The sequence below is a fragment of the Schistocerca gregaria genome, chromosome 6, assembly GCF_023897955.1.
Source record: "Schistocerca gregaria isolate iqSchGreg1 chromosome 6, iqSchGreg1.2, whole genome shotgun sequence".
Lineage (NCBI taxonomy): Eukaryota > Metazoa > Arthropoda > Insecta > Orthoptera > Acrididae > Schistocerca > Schistocerca gregaria.
In genome coordinates, this window is record NC_064925.1 from 388,404,105 (window position 1) to 388,424,245 (window position 20,141).

A 20,141-nucleotide genomic window follows, 5' to 3' on the forward strand; every position below is an offset into this window, starting at 1 on the left:
GGTCCAGATGGCCTGGGATGGTGAAGGAGCCACTGAAACCTAGCAGATAAGTTCAGTTACATGTTGTGCCACAGGGTGGTTTACTTTGCTCTTGGTCGTAGTTTGGTAGTGGACATTTATCCTGGTGTACAGCTGGTTGGTAGTCATACCAATATAAGAAGCTTTGCAGTGGCTGCAGCAGAGCTGGTATACAACATGGCTCTTTTGAGAGTTGGCCTGGCGTTTGATAAGCCTCTGACAGGATCAGAATAGGAAGTGCTGAGTGTGTGGTTTGGGAAGGTTTTGCACCAGGGTCTTCCGCAGGGATACGGTCTCTGTGGCAAGGGGTTGGGACTGGGAGTGGAATAGGGGTAGACAAGGATGTTGTGGAGTTTGTGTGGCTGATGGAACACAGATTTAGGAGGGGTGGAAAGGACCTTGGTTAGAATGTCCCTCATTGCAGGGCATGCTGCTTGACTATCAAAGCTCTGACAAAGGATGTGGTTCAGTTGTTCCAGTTTGGGGTAGTACTGGGTGGTGAAAGAGACACTCCTTTGTAGCTGTCTCTTGGGGGTGATGGGAAATGGCGTGGGAAATCTGTTTGTGGGCTAGGTCCAGGGGAATAGTGCCTGTCCATGAAGGCCTTGGTGAGACATGCAACACACTGGGAAAGAATGTCCTTGTCACTGCAGGTGGCAATGCTATATGGGATGGAATTTTTGATGTGGAAGGGATGACAGCTGTTAAAATGTTGTTAGCAGTTGGTAAGTTTAATGTGAATATAGGTGTGGATGGAGCCATTAGACAAGAGGTGGTCAACATTGAGTAAGATGGCTCATTGGTTTGAAGAGGACTAAGTGAAGTGGATGGGAGAGGTGGCATTGAGGTTGTGAAGAAATGAGGCTAGGTTGTCTTGGCCCTGAGCCCAGTCACGAAGACATCACAATGAATCCGATCGAGGTAATGGGTTTGGGGTTGTGTAAGATTATGAAAGTTTCTTCTAAATGTCCCATAAACTGATTGGCATAGGAGAGTGCCATGCCGGATGCCCATGGCTGTGTTGTGGATTTGTTTGTATACTTTCCCTTCAAGGGAGAAGTAGTTATGTGTTAGGATTTAATTATTTAGGTGAATGAGAGAGTGAATTTGGCATCAGGAGGACATTGAGAAAGTTCCTGCATGCCTCGCCGGACAGCACTCTTCCCTCCCGCCACCCATACTGTGCCGTCTCTCCCCCTTCCCTGCCCCACTTCAGATTGCTATTCATGTGACAGTCACATTCATGTTGGAGCTGCTGGTAGAAACGGTCGTGTGTGTGTGTGTGTGTGTGTGTGTGTGTGTGTGTGTGTGTGTGTGTGTGTGTGTGTGTGTGTGTGTGTGTGAGAGAGAGAGAGAGAGAGAGAGAGAGAGGTGTACTTGCTTGTGTGAATGAATGTCTGTGTGCTTTCTCTGCCGAAGAAGGGTTTGGCCGAAAGTTATAATGTATAACAGTTTTTTTGTTGTGCTCCTCTGCAACTCAGTGGGTTATCTTTACGGTGGGTAGCAATCTATCCTTTTCCTAATATTGTTGATATTCCAACCTGTAGTTTACATTGTTTGATTTTAGCTAATAATTTGGTAAGTTGTCAGGACTAGACTCCATAGAGTAGGATTGAAAGGAATATTCACAATTTTGTATATACTTACCAAAGGGGTGATAATAAGAAATTGGTAAGGATGACACTAATAAAAGTCCCTCAAAAATAGTGGTTGTGACAGGTATTAATTTCAGTACAATAAGGGCGAAGATGATAATGGTGTAGCTCTTTAGCTGCACGGTTGTGTGTTGTGTGCTGAATAGACAGGGTTGTGACTTGTCTGGAAACATTCATGTTTGGTATATTAGCATTGAATATTCAGGTTCTGATGCCTTTTTTTTCCCCCTCCCCGATTTCAGTTCAAAGCAGAACTTTCCTGACATACTCACAGCATCATGCTTCAAATTGTTATGTTGACCATAGTGTGAAGAGTGTCAGGTTTGAAACATTATGCATTGAAAGTCTATTGATAGCACATTCCACTGACAAGAGTTTGACTTGTGTTTCTGTGGGGATTTCTCACATACTTGAGGTTATCGTAAAATGACAAAGCATGGCATAGAATCATGACAGTGAAATTTCCAGAAGCAGCAATCATTTATCTTGTGGAATTGTTGGTAAAATAGTAAATTGTAGCTGAATTTGGAATTCTCAGTAATAAGTGAAGTGGTAATTTAAAAAAAAAATTGTTTGTGGCCATAGCTAGTTAAGTAAAACTTGCTCCCACATGCAACAAAAAATGATTAAGTAAAATTTGGAATTTGAAGCTGAAAATCTCGGGGAAATCTTTTAATGAAACAGTCACCACCCTGTCTGATGATAGTACAGAGAACAGGTGCATATCATCCAGGTCCAAGAAGCTCACAAATATTAACAGGGTCACATAAGTGACCTTACAGATCTCAGAAGTATTTGAAATTTTGTTGCTGGATGATGATAGCAATAACCACAATAAATTTCAATTAAATTATGTTGTTCAGGTCAGTGATCAGGACAAATATTTTCCCAGAACCAGGCTAGTCGTTAAACTACTTGGACAAGCAGATTTCTGTGTAAAAAAAACTCCAACAATTTAATTTGAAACTCTATTAGTTTAACATGTTCTGGTTGTTTTGTAGGTTTAAAATTTTTCTAGTGAAATTATTTAAACCATGCTGACTTTGACAACTTCTTTGACTGTCTTGGTATTTGGTTTTTGAAGAAAATTTGTGTCAAGTTGCGTTTAATGTGGAATTCTAAAACAGTCTCAAACAATGCATTCCTGAAAGGGGTTTGACTTAATAATGATTATAAAGCAATTGATTAAGCTCATTCTCCAGTTCTGAATTCTAGTTAAGTATGTGCTTATTTAACAGCCTGAATCAGCTGCACAAAAAATATGACGCTCTTGTATGCTATAATAACCTAACCTTAAATTAATAAGGCAGTTTTACCTGCTTTTGCACATTTAAGAATAAATAGACTCACAGTCACTCAACTAATCCTCATAGCAAATGCTTTACATATTTACACGTTTTCTTTCTTTTTGCAGGATACTAATAGCTGCACTAATAGTTTCATCATCATTTGCCACCTGAATCTCTTCAGACAAAGATCCATGTTTTTGTTATTTTTATCATTTATATATGTTTTGACAGGTCTCTTTTCAGCTCAGTGTTCTTTCACAGAATATTTTAATTTATTTACTGTGCAATATTGAAGTTCAAAATTGAACAGAATCAAGTATGGACAGTGTTAGGAAGAGAGAGCTCTGTGTAATTCAGAGAACAAGTTGATGCCAAGAATTGAAACCTTATTACCACCAATATTGCAAAATACTCCCTATCTCATCCCATGCGGTAAGTCCCCCCTGTTCTGCGGTTTTGGGTGACTTTCCCAAAATTTACCCCTTTTCCTAGACTTTCCAGTCCTTTTCCTTCACCCGTCTTCCTTCCCCTTCAACCTTTCTGCTGAAGAAGGAGCCAGTGGCTCCGAAAGGTTGCCTAATTACAACCTCCTTTTATGTGTGTGTTCTGCCGCTTGGTGAGTAGATTTTTTATCTATCCAATTAAATTATTTTATCAGAAATACTATAAGAGTAAGAGAAAACAATTAAGAGCTTTATGAAATAAGAAACAAACAAAAACACTGATCCAAATGAAATTCAGCCCTCAACAAATAGCTCGGACAAAACTGGTGACACACTAAAATCATTGGTCATTAAATTCATTGACTACTTCCTCACAGTGGCAGCAGACATTGTACCCACTAGCTAAATTTTTAAATTACATAGCAGCGTCTTCAGAGTGAAGATTTAACACATCACTGGTGATTGTATGTAAATTGATTTAAGAAACATGCTGTGCAGTCCCACCCTGTTGTAAGCTTTTTAGTCTGGATGCTTCTTTGGTGGATCCTCTGTCCATTTCCCGTATAAACAATAGCTTATCATTTGATGTCATGAGGCTGAGTGGCCCTTGTTCCACTATTAAAAAATCTGAGACGGTTAGCAAGACTCAGGTGTAAGACATTTGTGTTAGTGACCAGCAACATTTTTTTTTTTAAATGAGAAGTCTGCCTTGTGCTGCCAGCAGATTTTGCCTGATTAATCACATGCAGATTTTTTATTCTCTCTCGATGCAGACTTCCTAAACATATTATTCATTCCAGGTACAATGCTGATCGAGACATTATGGAGGCAAGCACTGTAAAATTTTCACATGATGAAGTGGGTCTAATTGGCACAGCTATACTCAAAGTTCTTCCACGGTTTAAGCTGTTGCATGTCCATATTGACAAAAACACTATTGAGATTAACAATATGACAATTATCAACCTTACGTTGTTACTCGGAGGTCCAGCACATGAGTCCGTTCTCACTTCCCGTCTGCTTGTATTGCAGGTAATTCATAAATTGTATGCTTATTGAATATATTGATATCTCAGAGATTTCTCTTAGTTATATATACACAAAAAACCACTGTGGCTGCCGAGGCCAGACAGTGATTAACTGTGCATGATGGGAGACACATTCTGGGTGGTGGGGACAAAGGGAAAGCTGGGGCAGGGAGAGAGAGGGATAACAGGGTAGGGGTGGGAGTGTTAAAGTGCTGCTTGTGGGAGCATACAGGGACAAGGTGGAGAGAGGGTAGGGCAGTGAGGCACAATCGGGAAGTTAGATGGAGGGCAAGAGGGGTGGGGATGGGGGAGGGAGCAGTAAAGGAGAGAAGTAAAAAGATAGAGGGCAGTGTAGTTCTGGCATGGGAACAGGGAAGGAGATAGGTGGGTAAAGGACAATGACTAATGAAACTTAAGGGTTACCCTCCTGGCCTCAACTCTCGTTAGTCATTGTTCTTCACTCGTCTATACCCTTCTCTGTTCCCACTCCAGTACTACACAGCCTTCTACTCACCAATGCACCCACATTCATTTTACTTCTCTCCTTTTCTGACTCACCCAAACTCTCGTCCCACCCCCTCCTCCCATGCCCTTTGGCTAACCTCCTGACTGCTCTAAGTTGCCCTACCCTCTTTCCACCTTGCCCCTGTATGCTCCCACAAGCAGCTCTTTACTGTCCCACAGTTCTACCCTGCTATCCCTCTCCTTCCCAGCCTCCTCCTCATGCCCACCAGTCGGACTGCGTCTCCCATCATGTGTGGTTACTCGCAGTCTGACCTCGGCAGCCAGACACAGTGGTAATGTGTGTGTGGTGAGTACGTTTGAATGAATGTGTGTGTGGATGGTGTCTAATTCAGAAGAAGGTGTTTTTGGCCAAAAGCGTACTTGTTTAGCATCATTTTGTTGTGCCTGTCAGCAACTCAATGTCTCCACTATTTGCTGCTCTCTTGTTATTCTTGTACCTTAAGGAACTATTGTGCCCACTAAATGTTGAATAGGTCAGGCATTTCAGTGTTTGTTTCTGCCCAGAAATCTGTCCAAATTATGAAATGTTTGGTATTTTTATGGGCATCCTCCATTGCCGTAAACACTCAGTAAATTCCCCGAGAAAAGAACTTCACTTGCTGTTGTTTATGTAAAGTCGTTAAAAGGCAGGAGGTAAACTCAGGCACATTACTGTAGTCTGACAGAGCAAACAGTGTTTAGTATTGTTATTAAAAATTTGGCAGGGTTTGCTTTCAGAGTGTCTATAGAGAACAGAATGTTGCAATGGCAACTTTCTCAATAAGATTTTGAGCAAGTATAATTACTTGCAGCTAGAATTTAAAGCCTGTGACAATCTGAAGTGATAGGAAACAAAATGATTGTAAGATACACTGATTTCATTCCTGAAGAATGATTAGTAAAAAACGAAGGAAATAAAACTTCATTTATGGAACAGATATCTCTGTAAAACATTTCTGATGACAACTTTAGAGCCTTGCAGGCATGCACCAATTTATTCCAGACTGCACTGATGAGGTATGCCAAGTCAACCTTTGTAGTATAGCTCATAGTTGGGCTAAATTACATTATCTTTGCCCGAAGAGTAAATTGATTGTACCCAATCACAATAATGTCATGCAAAAACATAAAATACTGTATGTAGAATGCATGAGTGCCATACTTAAGTTTGCCAATAATAGAGAAGGAAAGTTGCTACTCACCATGTAGCAGAGATGCTGAGTCACAGAGAGGCACAACAAAAAGATTCTCACAATTATAGCTTTGGCCATTAAAGCCTTTGTCAACAATAAATACGCACGCACGCACGCACGCATGCATGCATGCGTAAACGCAACTCATACGCATGACTGCAGTCTCAGGCAGCTGAAACCACACTTGTTTGATACTTAAATTTGCAATAGTTCCACGTCCCTCTTGCAGAGAGTATGTTACATTGTGCCTAAATGTTAAATTCAGGATTTGGTTTCCTGTACATAGTAGAAGCAAACCATTTTCAGTTAAAGCTCATTTCACTGAACTGTGGGAGAATGTAAATACTGGAGGGCACCAATGAGCTGTACAATGTTTTATTATTACCACTTATGATAATGAGCAGCAGTACAACAGAAGTGACTTGACAAGTGAATCTGTGTTAGGTATAGTGAGAGACCATGACACACACACACATGCACACACGACTGCAGCCACTGGCAGCTGGAGGCGCACTGTGAACAACAGCAGCAGTCCATGATGAGAGTGGCAAGTGGGTGGGAGTAAGGAGGAGACTGGAGCAGGGAGGGGGAGGGACGGCATGGTAGGGATGGGGAATAGTGAAGTGCTGCTGGGGAGCTCACAAGGATAGAGTGGAGAGAGGCTAGAGCAGCTAGATGCAGTTGGGAGCCGAGATGGAGGGCAGGTGAGAGGAGGAGGGGGGGGGGGGGTAGCGGAAAAGGGCAGCAGTAAAAAAAAGGGTGCATTGGTGGAATGAAGGTTGTGTAGTGCTGGAATCAGAACAGGGAAGGGGCTGGATGGGTGAAAAAAATGACTAACGAAGGTTGAGGCAAGGAGGGTTACAGGAACGTAGGATATATTGCAAGGAGAGTTCCCACCTGCTCAATTCAGAAAAGCTGATGTTGGTGGGAAGGATCCATATGGCACAGGCTGTGAAGCAGTCATTGAAATGAAGGATGTTGTGCTGCTCAGCAACGGGGTGGTCTGCTTGTTTCTTGGCAACAGTTACTTGGTGGCCATTCATGTGGACAGACAGCCTGTTGGTTGTCATGCCCACATAGAATGCAGCACTATGGTTGCAGCTTAGCTGGTAGATTACATGACTGGTTTTATAAGTAGCCCTCCCTTTGATGGGATATGTAATGTTTGTGACACAACTGGAGTAGGTGGTGGTAATAGTAGCGGGAGGATGTGTGGGACAGGTCTTGCATTCAGATCTATTACACGGATATGAGCCATGAGGAAAGAAGTTGGGAGCAGGGGTTCTGTTGGGATGGATGGATATATTGTGTAGTTTCGGTGGATGGCAGAATACCACTGCGGGAGGGGTGGGAAGGGTAGTGGGCAGGACATCTCTCATTTCAGGGCATGACAACAGGTAGTTGAAACCCTGGCAGAGAATGTAATGTTTATTTGCAAATACAGTGTATATCACAAGTTCATGACACAGTAGTGAAGTAAGCAACTAAATTTCTAATAAACTGAAACATGGGTGTGAAAATGGTAACAAATGTGCAACTGAATGAAAAAAAAACTGTCTCCACAACATAATTATAAGAAGGATGTTTTATTTTTATTAATCTCAAGCAGTATAAACATGTATATGAATGTGTAAACACCTGAGAATGGGCACAAGCCCAAAACCGGGTGTGTGATAAATAAATAAATCTTTAATTGTAACTGGTAATGGGAATTTTTTTACACTCTATAAAGGAAAGTCATGGAGTTCAACATCATCCACTGTGGATAAAATTCACTGAATGTAATTCAGTTGTGCCAGTCCTGCATGGTATTGATTTATGAGGGGAATGCTCCTCTGTGGCTGGCCGGAGAGACTTTGGTTGATTGTGGGATACTGGAAAGATAAGGCACCGGAGATTTGTTTTTGTACAAGATTGAGAGGATAATTATGGTCTGTGAGGGCCTCAGTGAGACCCTCGTTATATTTTAAGAGGGACTGCTTGTCGCTGCAGATTTGACAACCACAGGTGACTAGGCTGTATGGAAGGGCTTCTTGGTATGGAATGGGTGGCAGCCATTGAAGTGGAGGTGTTGCTGGTGGTTGGTAGATTTGATATGGACAGAGGTACTGACGTAGCCATCTTTTAGATGGAGATCAACATTGAGGAAAGTGGCTTGATGAGTTGAGTAGGACCAGGTGACGTGAATGGGGGAGAAAGTGTTGAGGTTCTGAAGGAATTTGGATAGGGTGTCCTCACCCTTGAACCAGATCACGAAGACGTAATCAGTGAATCTGAACCAGGTGAGGGGTATGGGATTCTGTGTGTTTAGGGAGGATTCCTCTAGATGGCCCATGAATAGGTTGGCATAGGATGGTGCCAAGCAGTTGCCCATAGTCATATGTTGTATTTGTTTGTAGGTAATGCCTTCAAAAGAAGATACCAACCATTTCCTTCACTGACTCTCGACAGTCCCTGCCCTTTACCATATGGTGCCCTGCTCGTCACTATTGATACCACCACCCTTTACACTCACATTCCTAATGCCCATAGTCTTACCACTGTTGAACACTACCTTTCCCAACACATGACAGTTTCCAAGCAAACAACCTCCTTCCTTTGAAAGCATTACCTACAAAGAAATCTGGGGTACGGCTATGGGCACTCACACGGCACCATCTTATGCCAGCCTTTTCATGGGCTTTCTAGAGAAATCCTTCCTAAACACCCAGAATCATGATCTGGATCAAGGGTAATGGCACCCTATCCAAATTCCTCCAGAACCTCAACACCTTCACTCCCTTTGGCATCACTTGGTCCTACTAAACCCATCAAGCCACCTTCCTCAATGTTTACCTCCCCTCAAAGTTGGCTACATTAGTACCTCTGTGCATATCAAATCTACTAACCACCAGCAATACCTCCACTTTGATGGCTGCCAGCCATTCCATACCAAGAAGTCCCTTCCATACAGGCTAGCCAGAAGTGGTTATTGTATTTACAGTGACAAGCAGTCCCTCTCGAAATTTACCGAGGGTCTCACTGAGGCCTTCACTGACCAATCTTGTACAAAAACAAATCTGTGCCTTATCTTTCCAGTCTCATACAACCTCCTAAAGTCTCACCATCTGGCCACAGAGGAGCATTCCCCTCATAACCCAGTACCACCCATGACTGGAGCAACTGCCAGGGTTTCAACTACTTCTCATCGTGCCCTGAAGTGAGAAATGGCCTGCACACTATCCTTCCCACCAATCCCACAGTGGTATTATGCCATCCACCGAACCTACACAATATACTCATCTATCCCTACAGAACCCCTGCTCCCAACCCCTTACCTCATGGTACATATCCCTGTAATATACCTAGATGCAATATCTGTACCATCTTCCTCCCACCACCACCTACTGCATTCCGGTCACAAACATCACCTATCCCATCAAAGACTGGGCTGCTTGTTAAACCAGTCATGAAATCTACAAGATAAACTGCAACCGCTGTCCTGCATTCTATGTGGGCTTGACAACTAACAAGCTGTCTTTCCACATGAATGGCCACCAACAAACTGTGGCCAAGAAACAAGTGGACCACCCTGTTGCTGAGCACACTGGCAAACATGACATCCTTCATTTCAATCACTGCTTCACAGCCTGTGTTGTATGGATCCTTTCCACCTACACCAGCTTATCTGAATTGTGCCTGTGGAAACTCTCCCTGGCAAAATATTTCCTATGTTCCTGTAATCTGCCTCTACCTTTGCTCGTCATTGTCCTCACCCATCCAACCCCTTCCCTGTTCCCGTTCCAGCACTACACACCCCCATTCCAGCAATTGCCCCCCTCCCCCCCCCACCACCATCCACCTCTCCCCTGCCCTCCACCTAGCGTACCAACTGCAACTAGCTGCTCTACCCTCTCTCCACCTCATCCTTGTGTACTTCCCAGCATCACTTCACTATCCTCCATCCCTATCCTGCTATCCCTCCCCTCTCCAGCCAAGCCTCCTCCTTACCCCCACCCAATTGCCACTCCCATAATGCACTGTGGCTGTTGCTCAATAGTGTTGCTTCAGCAGTAGCTGCAGTCGTGTGTGTGTGTGTGTGTGTGTGTGTGTGTGTGTGTGTGTGTGTGTGTGAGATCTATTTTCAACAAAGGCCTCGTTGGCTGAAAGCTTATATTGTGACAGTCTTTTTGTTGTGCCTATCTGCGACTCAGCATCTCTGGTATATGGTGAGTAGCAACTTTCCTTTCACAATATTGTTACATTCCATCCTGGATTTTCCACTGTTTGATTCAACAGATAGTAGTATCTACCTTAGCTTTCGAGCTCTTGTCTAGCATAAGTACACACAACCACACACACCGAGAGGTGGCGCAGTGGTTAGCACACTGGACTCGCATTCGGGAGGACGACGGTTCAATCCCGTCTCCGGCCATCCTGATTTAGGTTTTCCATGATTTCCCTAAATCGCTTCAGGCAAATGCCGGGATGGTTCCTTTGAAAGGGCACGGCTGATTTCCTTCCCCATCATTCCTTCACCCGAGCTTGCGCTCCGTCTCTAATGACCTCGTTGTCGACGGGACGTTAAACAATAATTTCCCCCCCCCCCCCCCATGCCCCTCCCCCCACACACACAAAACCACACAGGCATTCAAATGCACACTAGTGTGGCCACAGCAAGACAGGATTATGTTTCCACCATTTTTCTAAATTGATTAAATCAAATGCTGGTATTTGTTTCTTTTGAACTAGTTTGCTTCCCCATGCTTGTGTGGTGTCAGGTAATTAATAAATCAAGGATTTGCTAAATAGGAGTCACTGATATTGGCTCCTTCCATAGAGTAATGCAAGTAAGTTTTAAAATTGCTATCCACCATGTTGTATCTTCCAGCTTTAGCATAAATTATAAAAGGAACTATCTGCCATTATTCAAACAACTGTTGTCTTGTACACGGACTGGTACTGATGGTACATATAGCCATCGCAAGAACATTGCAAATCTCATAGAAAGTTTGAAGTGGAACACACTTGCAGACAGACGATGCGCTAAACGGAAGGAGCTGCTCCCCACTAAATTCCGAAATCCAATCTTTACTGAGGATATAGAGCATATGTTATTACCACCAACTTTCAGATTGTGTAATGATCATCATTCAAAGATAAGGGAAATAAGAGCTCATACTGAGGTGTTCAGACAGTCGTTTTTCCCTCGCGTGATCCGCGAGGTGAATGGAGGAGGGGGACATGACTTTGGCACGAATTGTGCCCTCCGCTACACACTGCTTGGTTACTAGCGGGGTGTATATGTAGATGTAGATGTAGACATAACAGTGGCAAATTTCTGTCATATTGTGACATGTCTTGACACAATGTAGGAAGTAATCTTGTGAAGATAAATTGAGTATTACTTCAGAGTTATTGGACTTCGCCCTGTCCAATATGTATAATAAAGTTCTTTTTGGAAATTAGATTGTCACTTATATAGTTCAAGTACCTGCAGTAAAAGTTTGATTCACAGACTGAAGCTAACACTTTCAGTCATTTACACAGTCAGTATCCTTATCAATTTTTACATTTAGAATTCAATCTTAGTTTCTCTTTCATCACAGAAAAGAATTTATTAGTATCTGTACCTCTCATATTTTTACATAACCTATGTTCTGGCACATTTAAGTCAGGTAGCAAACTATAACATACAAAAAATATACTATTCTGTTCTATCCAATTTGGTGCTCCGCGTCTAATGGGCTTGTCATTGACAGGATCTTACACTCTAATATTCCATCACAATGCACCAGACAATAAAAGAAAAGACCCACTGAATATTCCTGCCATGAGGCTTTGACAATAATGTTAAAATTACCAGTTCCTGAAGCCAGTGCTTGCCATTTATTCTGTTGGCTGTAATCACTAATATCTCTCTCTCTCTCTCTCTCTCTCTCTCATCTCTCTCTCTCTCTGTGTGTGTGTGTGTGTGTGTGTGTGTGTGTGTGTGTGTGTGTGTGTGTGAGAGAGAGAAGAGAGAGAGAGAGAGAGAGAGAGAGAGAGAGAGAGAGAGAGATGATCAAGGAAAACAATGGGAAGTATACTTTTGATGATCTGTTATGTCAAGGAGACTCATTATTTTTAGAAGTTTGTGCCATATTATTTAATAATTAAGTGTGTAATGAATTTCAGCATAATCAAAGACATTTGTATGCAAGACCAACGTGTAATCAAATCTCTAGCAGATATTGCTTCTCACATAGATGATGATCACGAAAAAACGTTATTTTTCGACAGTGAGGAAGTTCTTATAATTTAAATTAACACAGCTGCATAGTTTCGCAGAACCTACATTTGTGGATAGAGTCAAAGAATGAAAGCAATACTCCAATAGAGAAGTCACCTAGAATGAAATTTCAGTGTAGAATATATGCTAAGGACCCAACTTTTACTTCTGAAAATAAAACATTTGTTCACAATAAAATATTGTTCTTGTTGGTGATACTGTTTACATTTCCTCTTTGGTCACATACAGGTTGCATGTGGCTTACAGTATATGATTCCATATTCTTTTGTTTAAGTATTATAAATCAAGTTACAATAGTATACTTACCTTTCAGATGCTTTCTTTGTTAACTACTTCGTTAGTCTTGTGTTTTCTTTGTGAAACATTAAATTACTGTGTGCAGGGCATCTGCAGTATTCTGGCATTCATCATTCGCTATCCAATGGCAGCGCTCTTCTACGATGTTGGATCTGCGTAATGTGGAATTACTGGATAGGTTGACTCAGTGTTTCTAGTCAGTGAAGTCAAGAAATTGCATTGGCGAAAAAGAAGAAATTGAAAGAAGATTTTGTCAGTTTTTGAAAAGTGCAGGTGCTGTTTTGTCTCCTTTTTGTAATAATGAACTGAACAATATTGTGATTTTATCCCAGATGCATTTATTGAGTGTGAGTGAGTCCAAGAGAAAGTGATTTGACTTTGTCACATTTTGAATTGTTTTACTAGCAGTTGCTCACAAAAAGTACTGTCAGTAGACATATAAGCTCATTTGTAATGCTTTTCAAGAGGGGAAAAATGGATTTTTCTGATGTGCAGACTTGCACAAAATGTATGTGCAATAAATAAAAACTTTATCATAAAAAGTTTAATTACTTTCTTGTTAAATGGGTCCACAGCTCCTGTAATATTGTAAATGTTGTATTCTTGATTTCAGCTTTTAGAATTTTATTTTAGAAAATAAAAAAGTTTGATTGTCACTTTATTTTGAAGACAAGCAGGTTTTGCAATTTGGGTTTTATTCTAATTATGTGCAGCTATGCATTAGTTTTCAGGTATTTTAATGTAAAAGATGTTATTTTCATAACCCACACACACGTCTGTATGGAGGGTCCACAACTCCTCCTAAGCCACGGGGTCAATTTCAATGAGACTTGGTGCACCTGCCATGTACTGTGTGAATAGACCACTGTGATGTTGGTGGTAATCACCTACATCCAAAAGGAGTAGGAGTGAGAAAGAAGTGTAGCTCACAATGCACAAATAGCCAGACTATACTCACTGACATCTCTCACAAAATGATGAAAGGAAAGAAGTTATTCCTTGTTACAATTTTACTGTTCATGCACTAAAACTGCTGCACCAGGAAAGACCTTTTAATTTATTACTTCTTTACTACTTACCCTATTAGTATAATATTTTGCAGACAGTATTCACAATTGTCACTGAGTGAAATGTAGTTCAGGAGGTATGACTTCACAAACACTGAGCTGCATGAAAAACTGCCACATCATGCATGTTTTAATTTATTACTGCTTTACTACAAACTTTACTTGCAAAACATTTTGCATACAGTATTCAGATATACCTGTATGTACCTGGAAAAGTATATATCAATGTATGACACATAGTTGAGAAGATATGACGTCATAAACATTTAGCTTCAGGGTGAATTTTCCTTAGATAAAGGCAAAACAGGTGTAGAGATGAAACTTCCTGGCAGATTAAAACTGTGTGCCCGACCGAGACTCGAACCTGGGACCTTTGCCTTTCGTGGGTAAGTGCTCTACCAACTGAGCTACCGAAGCACGACTCACGGCCGGTACTCACAGCTTTACTTCTGCCAGTACCTCGGCTCCTACCTTCCAAACTTTACAGAAGCTCTCCTGCGAACCTTGCAGAACTAGCATTCCTGAAAGAAAGGATATTGCGGAGACATGGCTTAGCCACAGCTTGGGGGATGTTTCCAGAATGAGATATTCACTCTGCAGCAGAGTGTGTGCTGATATGAAACTTCCTGGCAGATTAAAACTGTGTGCCCGACCAAGACTCGAACTCAGGACCTTTGCCTTTCGCGGACAAGTGCTCTACCACCTGCAAAAGGCAAAGGTCCCGAGTTCCGAGTCTCGGTCGGGCACACAGTTTTAATCTGCCAGGAAGTTTCATAACAGCACACACTCCGCTGCAGAGTGAAAATCTCATTCTGGAAACATCCGCCAGGCTGTGGCTAAGCCATGTCTCCGCAATATCCTTTCTTTCAGGAATGCTAGTTCTGCAAGGTTCGCAGGAGAGCTTCTGTAAAGTTTGGAAGGTAGGAGATGAGGTACTGGCAGAAGTAAATCTGTGAGTACCGGCCGTGAGTCGTGCTTCAGTAGCTCAGATGGTAGAGCACTTCCCTGCGAAATGCAAAGGTCCCGAGTTCGAGTCTTGGTTGGGCACACATTTTTAATCTGCCAGGAAGTTTCATAACAGCACACACTCCGCTGCAGAGTGAAAATCTCATTCAAGTGTACAGATATATGTGATGGATATACCTGGGCAAAGCTGCAGGTAAAAAGCTTCTCTTATACCTCTGCATTGATTTCGGCCAAAGTTTGTACAGACGGGTGATTCATGAAGATATACAAATATTTTAATATGTTATTTTGCAAGTAAAACTAAGAAAAACAGTTCATATATTAGCGAAGTTGTGAAATTTCAGGCAAAATCTTTTATTAGCCGTAACTCTGTAACTAAACATTTGCAAACCTATGCTTATGTGAACTTTTTTCTTTAGTTTTACTTTTAGAATAACATATTAAAATATTTGCATATATTCATGAATCACTCTGTATATTACTTGCTATCTGGAAAGAAAAACTGTGGGGGTAAGAACCATAAGAACCAACAGTGTTGTATTAGTGTGGGGTTAATAATGTGGAGAGTGAAGGGGGGGGGGGAGGAGGAGATGGACAGATAGAGGGGAGGGGGAGAGAGGATGGCCTAATAGAAGTGGAATAAATTCATACCTGGTCAATGCTGGGTACTCAGCTCATGAAGAAAATAATAAAAAATCTATAATGAGATATCAGCTCAATACGGAATCTGATGTTGCAAAGTTAGCCTGAAAGTTTTTTTTGATGTAGTTCTGAAGTCTGGATAGCAGAGTGTGATACATCATACCACATAGCCCCTAATAACAGAATTGCCTAAGTGTTCTGTATTACACCAGAATGACTGCATCCTGTCTTAATGAAATAATGATACATCAATATGCTTAGTGATTTTTTCAGCAGACGTGATCATAAAATTTAGTAGTCTTCTAGCTCCTTTTGACCAGAATGGGTTTTGAGCTGGCATCATATTCCCTCTCTCTTCATTCTTTTCATTTCCATATTCATGGAGAAATCAATATGACACTGCAGTTGACATGCACAATGTAGAGTCTGTTATATCCTATGTCTAGAGAGTCAAATGTAACATCCAAACTGTGACCTGACTCAGACAGGGGTTATATTGGGAGGAATAGTTAAAGTCATTCAAAACTAACTCATGCCAATCAGGCCACACCTGGTGTGTATCTGTATGCTCTGAAGGAGACCAGTTCATTCGGTGGGCTACCATGTTCCAGGTTTTATTTGTGTGTGTATCGATGTTACAATGCCTTCTCTGTGTTACAGTTAACCATTATCTTGACTCGTTACACCATTTGTATCCCAATCAGAATTTGACAATGTTGTGTTTTTGCTTAAAAAATCATCTGTCTATAAACCAGTTCAAAAGTTTGACAGCACAAGATACAGGCCAGGAACTTCCTTATTTTAAAAAATCATAAATAATAAAGTATTAGAGACATCAATTTCTTCTTTTTTCTTTATAAACAGTAATGTCTAAAATTTTGTTTCATTAAGTTTTGAAAATTATATCTTCAAGGTGGCCTCCATTCTGCTCAATGCATTTGAAGAGTCAAAATTGTAAGTTTCAGTACACTTTTTCCTACATTTCTCTGTCGATGTTGGCAACAGCAACACGAATATTGATCCGTAGCTCACCCAGGGTCTGCGGACAATTGGTATATCCCGAGGATTTGAGACATCCCCCTCAGAAAAAGTTGCATGGCACTAAACCTGGCAAGCATGCTGGCCACTGGAGTTCGCCCCTCAAAGAGACGGAATGATTGGAAGTGTTCGCTCAACATGGTCATCAATGTTCCTGTCGTGTTAGCTGTGGTGCTATCTTGTTGGAACCAGACATCACCCACATCTATTTCTTCATGTTCTGGAAGAAAAAAACTGTTCAATTATGTGAACATAATGCTCAGAAGTGACCTTCACTGCCTTATCGTTCTCTTCAAAAAACCGTGGGCCAATAATGCCAACTTTTGATAGTGCACACCAAACAGTCACACGTTCTGTGTGCAAGGGCTGTTCATGAAGTTCTCAGGTGCTTGTGCCACTCCAATACTGCATAATTTTTTTTTATTCACGCAGCCAAACAAATGAAAATGTGCCTCAGCGTTCAAGAACACTGAGGTAGCTCATAGATCAAGACTTCACACACATTTTTCACAAAACAGAATCTTGTGGCTGAAGTGTGTGCACCACAGACAGTTTATACGGATGAAATATCAACTCTTTATGAAGAATTCATCTCACTGTGCATTCATAAATTACAAGGGTAGCTGCATGTAGATTGCTTGAAGGAATTCAAAATCGACATCCTTACCCCCTCAATGTTTTCAGGCGTTCTGGTTGTTCTTGAAGGTCTTGGTTTTTTTCCTGCACATTTCCAGTATCTATCAAGGTGTCTACCTGCATAACAATTGTCCTGCCCACTGCACGATTGCTACTAAACCAACATTTTTATAAATGTTAAAAATCTCGCACTTTTGATTGCACTGAAACCCAAGCAACAATGAGTAGTAGCCCCTGTGTGCCACGCATTTCATATAAGGAAGTTCCCGCACCGGACCCTGTATAATATCACTGATGACAACATTTTCAGGAATTGCATCAAAATGGCAAATCACATCTGGAAGACTGCTTAGCTCAACATTATGGGATTGCTACCTTGTTACACAATGCATGTAAACAGAATTTCAGGCGAAATCCTCATTACAACCAAATTCCAAAGGAGGAACCCTCAAGACTAGTTAAGAACTGAATAAATTTTCAGCATGTTAAGAAGGAGAAATGACAATACACTGTGTGGAAAAATACTGTTGTATAGCAATAATTCTGCTCAGGTTTTTATTGTGCTTATTTAGTAGCACGTCCAAGTAATCTTGTGGTCCATCTCTAGTTAGGCAATGACCTACACCTTTTCTTCATTCCAGTCCAATATGCATATACCTTTAGTTGAGTTATGTGAAAATCATTACCATTCATACCTTGTGCTTGCACTGTGGCTTGACTGAGATGAGGAGTTGCATTGGCCGGCTGCACCCATCCACTTCTCATGACGGCTTTAGTAAAAGCACTCTGCTATAGAAGTCAATAAACATTTTGCATGCCTGCCTTTTTAACAACCAACCAATTGTGTACCATTACATCCTTTCCTTAACAGTTCAAGGACTGGACAGCTAGGGTATAGTCCAGTTGCTTGATACTGTGTTTTTTCATAGCTTTTCTGAATTTTATGTACCTATCACCTTTTACTGCTTGGAAGTTAAGTCAATTTATTGCATTTGAAATGAGGCTATTTTTTCCGTGAAATACTGCAAAGAAACAAAGCCTTACATTGATGACCTTTTTTTTTAATATTGAAATGGAAATGTGTTGTTTTAACATCGATAAAGATTTTTTTGTCTTTCTTTTTCTAAATGGAAATAAATTTGGAAGCTGTTGGTATTTATTGTATATACCTGTTACTATATTGCTCCATGCCCTAGGCAGATATTGTGGGATGCTACCTCTCCAAGACAACATAAGTAAACAGCTCATGTCAGCATAACTTACTAAGCTGTTTATAAGCCTACCCTCTCACTGCTCAGGTGTCACACCTTGCCAGATGTCATCATCAGCATTGCCATCATTGAGCTGCACCTCCACATGCACTGACACCCAATGTCCTGGAAGCAACATTGTCCCACCAGCAGTTATTGTCATCAAGCTACACCTCCGACACCTATCAATGACAGATGTCCTGGAAGCAATGTCGTCTCACTGGCCATGATCATTAGTGAGCCATCCCTTCCAACATCTGTGGACACTCAGTGTCCCTGAAGACCATTCTCCTTGAGGGCACACTCTGAGTGTGATGTTGGATACCACTGATTATCCTCAGCTCCTTCTCCTCTGCTGCATACTACAACTTGTGGACTTCATCATGTAGGCATATTCCAGGCAATGTCTAGGAGTGACTTTTATGTTTGTATTTAAAGTGTGTGGACATTCTGTCCATGGACACTGTATTTTAGTTCTGTTTCTTGTATTCATAATAAACAGTTGTTGTGGCACTCAACATTTTATTGCTAGTCCATAGCACTCTTCGGTCACAGAGACAAAAGTAGTAAAAATAAAAATGTTTGAAAATGAAGTTTTTTTACTGAAAATTTTTTAGTTACATTTGCTTTAGTATATAAATTCTGAAGCATTCGGGAATAATAAATGCTGCATCACATTCTTCACAATAGTACCTGGTATTATTTCTTGCCACTTTCTCAAATCTTGCTTTGCTTCATTCTGGACACAGCTTTGCTTCATTCTGGACACACCTTAGATCTCCTCTGATTTCTGTAGGTAGAATGAATTTAGGAAACTGTATTCCACTTAGTTTACGGGTGGACAACTTTTGGTAAGAGGTGATTCACTCAGGCCTTCTTTGTTCATTAAAGTCACTTCACATTCAGTGATGAATTCCACAAAATGTTTGCTAGTAGGCCTCAACTTTTTATATAAAAATATACAAATTTACAATAATAATCATAAATATGTGAGAAAAATCTTTCTTCCTCCACTTCGTTTTGCTTGTTCTCAAAAGGGGAGTAGCCCATTAGTTGATCACTACGGTCCATACAAGCCTTGTTTTTATAATAATCCAAAAAAAGGCAGATTTCATCTTCTTTATCGTTTCTAATTTCTTCTGACATTGACATTATTCTGAAAATTCATATATTTATGTATTAATTTTATGTACATAATGTGCCTTCAGGAGCCATCACACAAATAGTATTTTGTCTATAAAGTAAAGCAAGAAAAGCTTTTCTTAAAAAAGTATAACATTGTAACACAAATTATATCCAATGTCTTTATTCGGCAATATGATAACTTCACTCTATAGCAAAACAAATTAAAAATAATGGCCTCTTTGCTAACAAAACACAACACAGTCTTCTAATATAAGTATCACTATTGCAGAGCAGAAGAATCTTAACATTGGATTCAATAAATAATAAAATTAAATGCTTTCAAATCTCTTTTGACAATAGCTGTGTTTCTCATACTACAATCTTTTTCTTAAATTTACAACTTATCTGAAACCATATCAGAATTTCTTCAGCACATCAAAAGCATCTCAAGTTCCCCAATTCAGACTCAAATTTTATTCACTACCTTTCATTTCATTAAAATGCTTCACTTTGCTTCACTGATCAAGAATTTCTTTTAAATTATTATTTCAACAGACAAATTGAAACTTCAGCAATCAAGATTATTTACAATATAAAACAGAATGCACAGATACTACGAGCTACAGGTCTGGGGTCTTTGACTCGCATGCTAATTTCAGCTAGATTCTAATGTATGCGTTTCCATAAATCAGTTTGTATTTATCCATGATAATGTGGTT

General features: G+C 40.7%; 2 protein-coding genes across 3 annotated transcripts in view; one reads left to right on the forward strand and one right to left on the reverse strand.

The window, feature by feature from the left end:
* The window catches only part of LOC126278076 (UDP-N-acetylglucosamine--dolichyl-phosphate N-acetylglucosaminephosphotransferase), a 130,780-nt gene extending 117,534 nt beyond the window's left edge, over positions 1-13,246 (forward strand). The window contains exons 6-7 of the mRNA XM_049977911.1: positions 4,206-4,437; positions 12,784-13,246. Coding sequence (XP_049833868.1) covers positions 4,206-4,437; positions 12,784-12,858 — 307 coding nt within the window. The 3' untranslated portion in view covers positions 12,859-13,246. The remainder of the gene's footprint in view (positions 1-4,205; positions 4,438-12,783) is intronic.
* Positions 13,247-19,230: 5,984 nt separating this feature from the next.
* Positions 19,231-20,141, reverse strand: part of LOC126278075 (HMG box-containing protein 1-like) — a 77,117-nt gene continuing 76,206 nt past the window's right edge. For both annotated transcript variants that reach the window (XM_049977910.1, XM_049977906.1), the window contains exon 8: positions 19,231-19,453. The gene's annotated coding sequence lies outside the window, so the exon portion shown is untranslated. The remainder of the gene's footprint in view (positions 19,454-20,141) is intronic.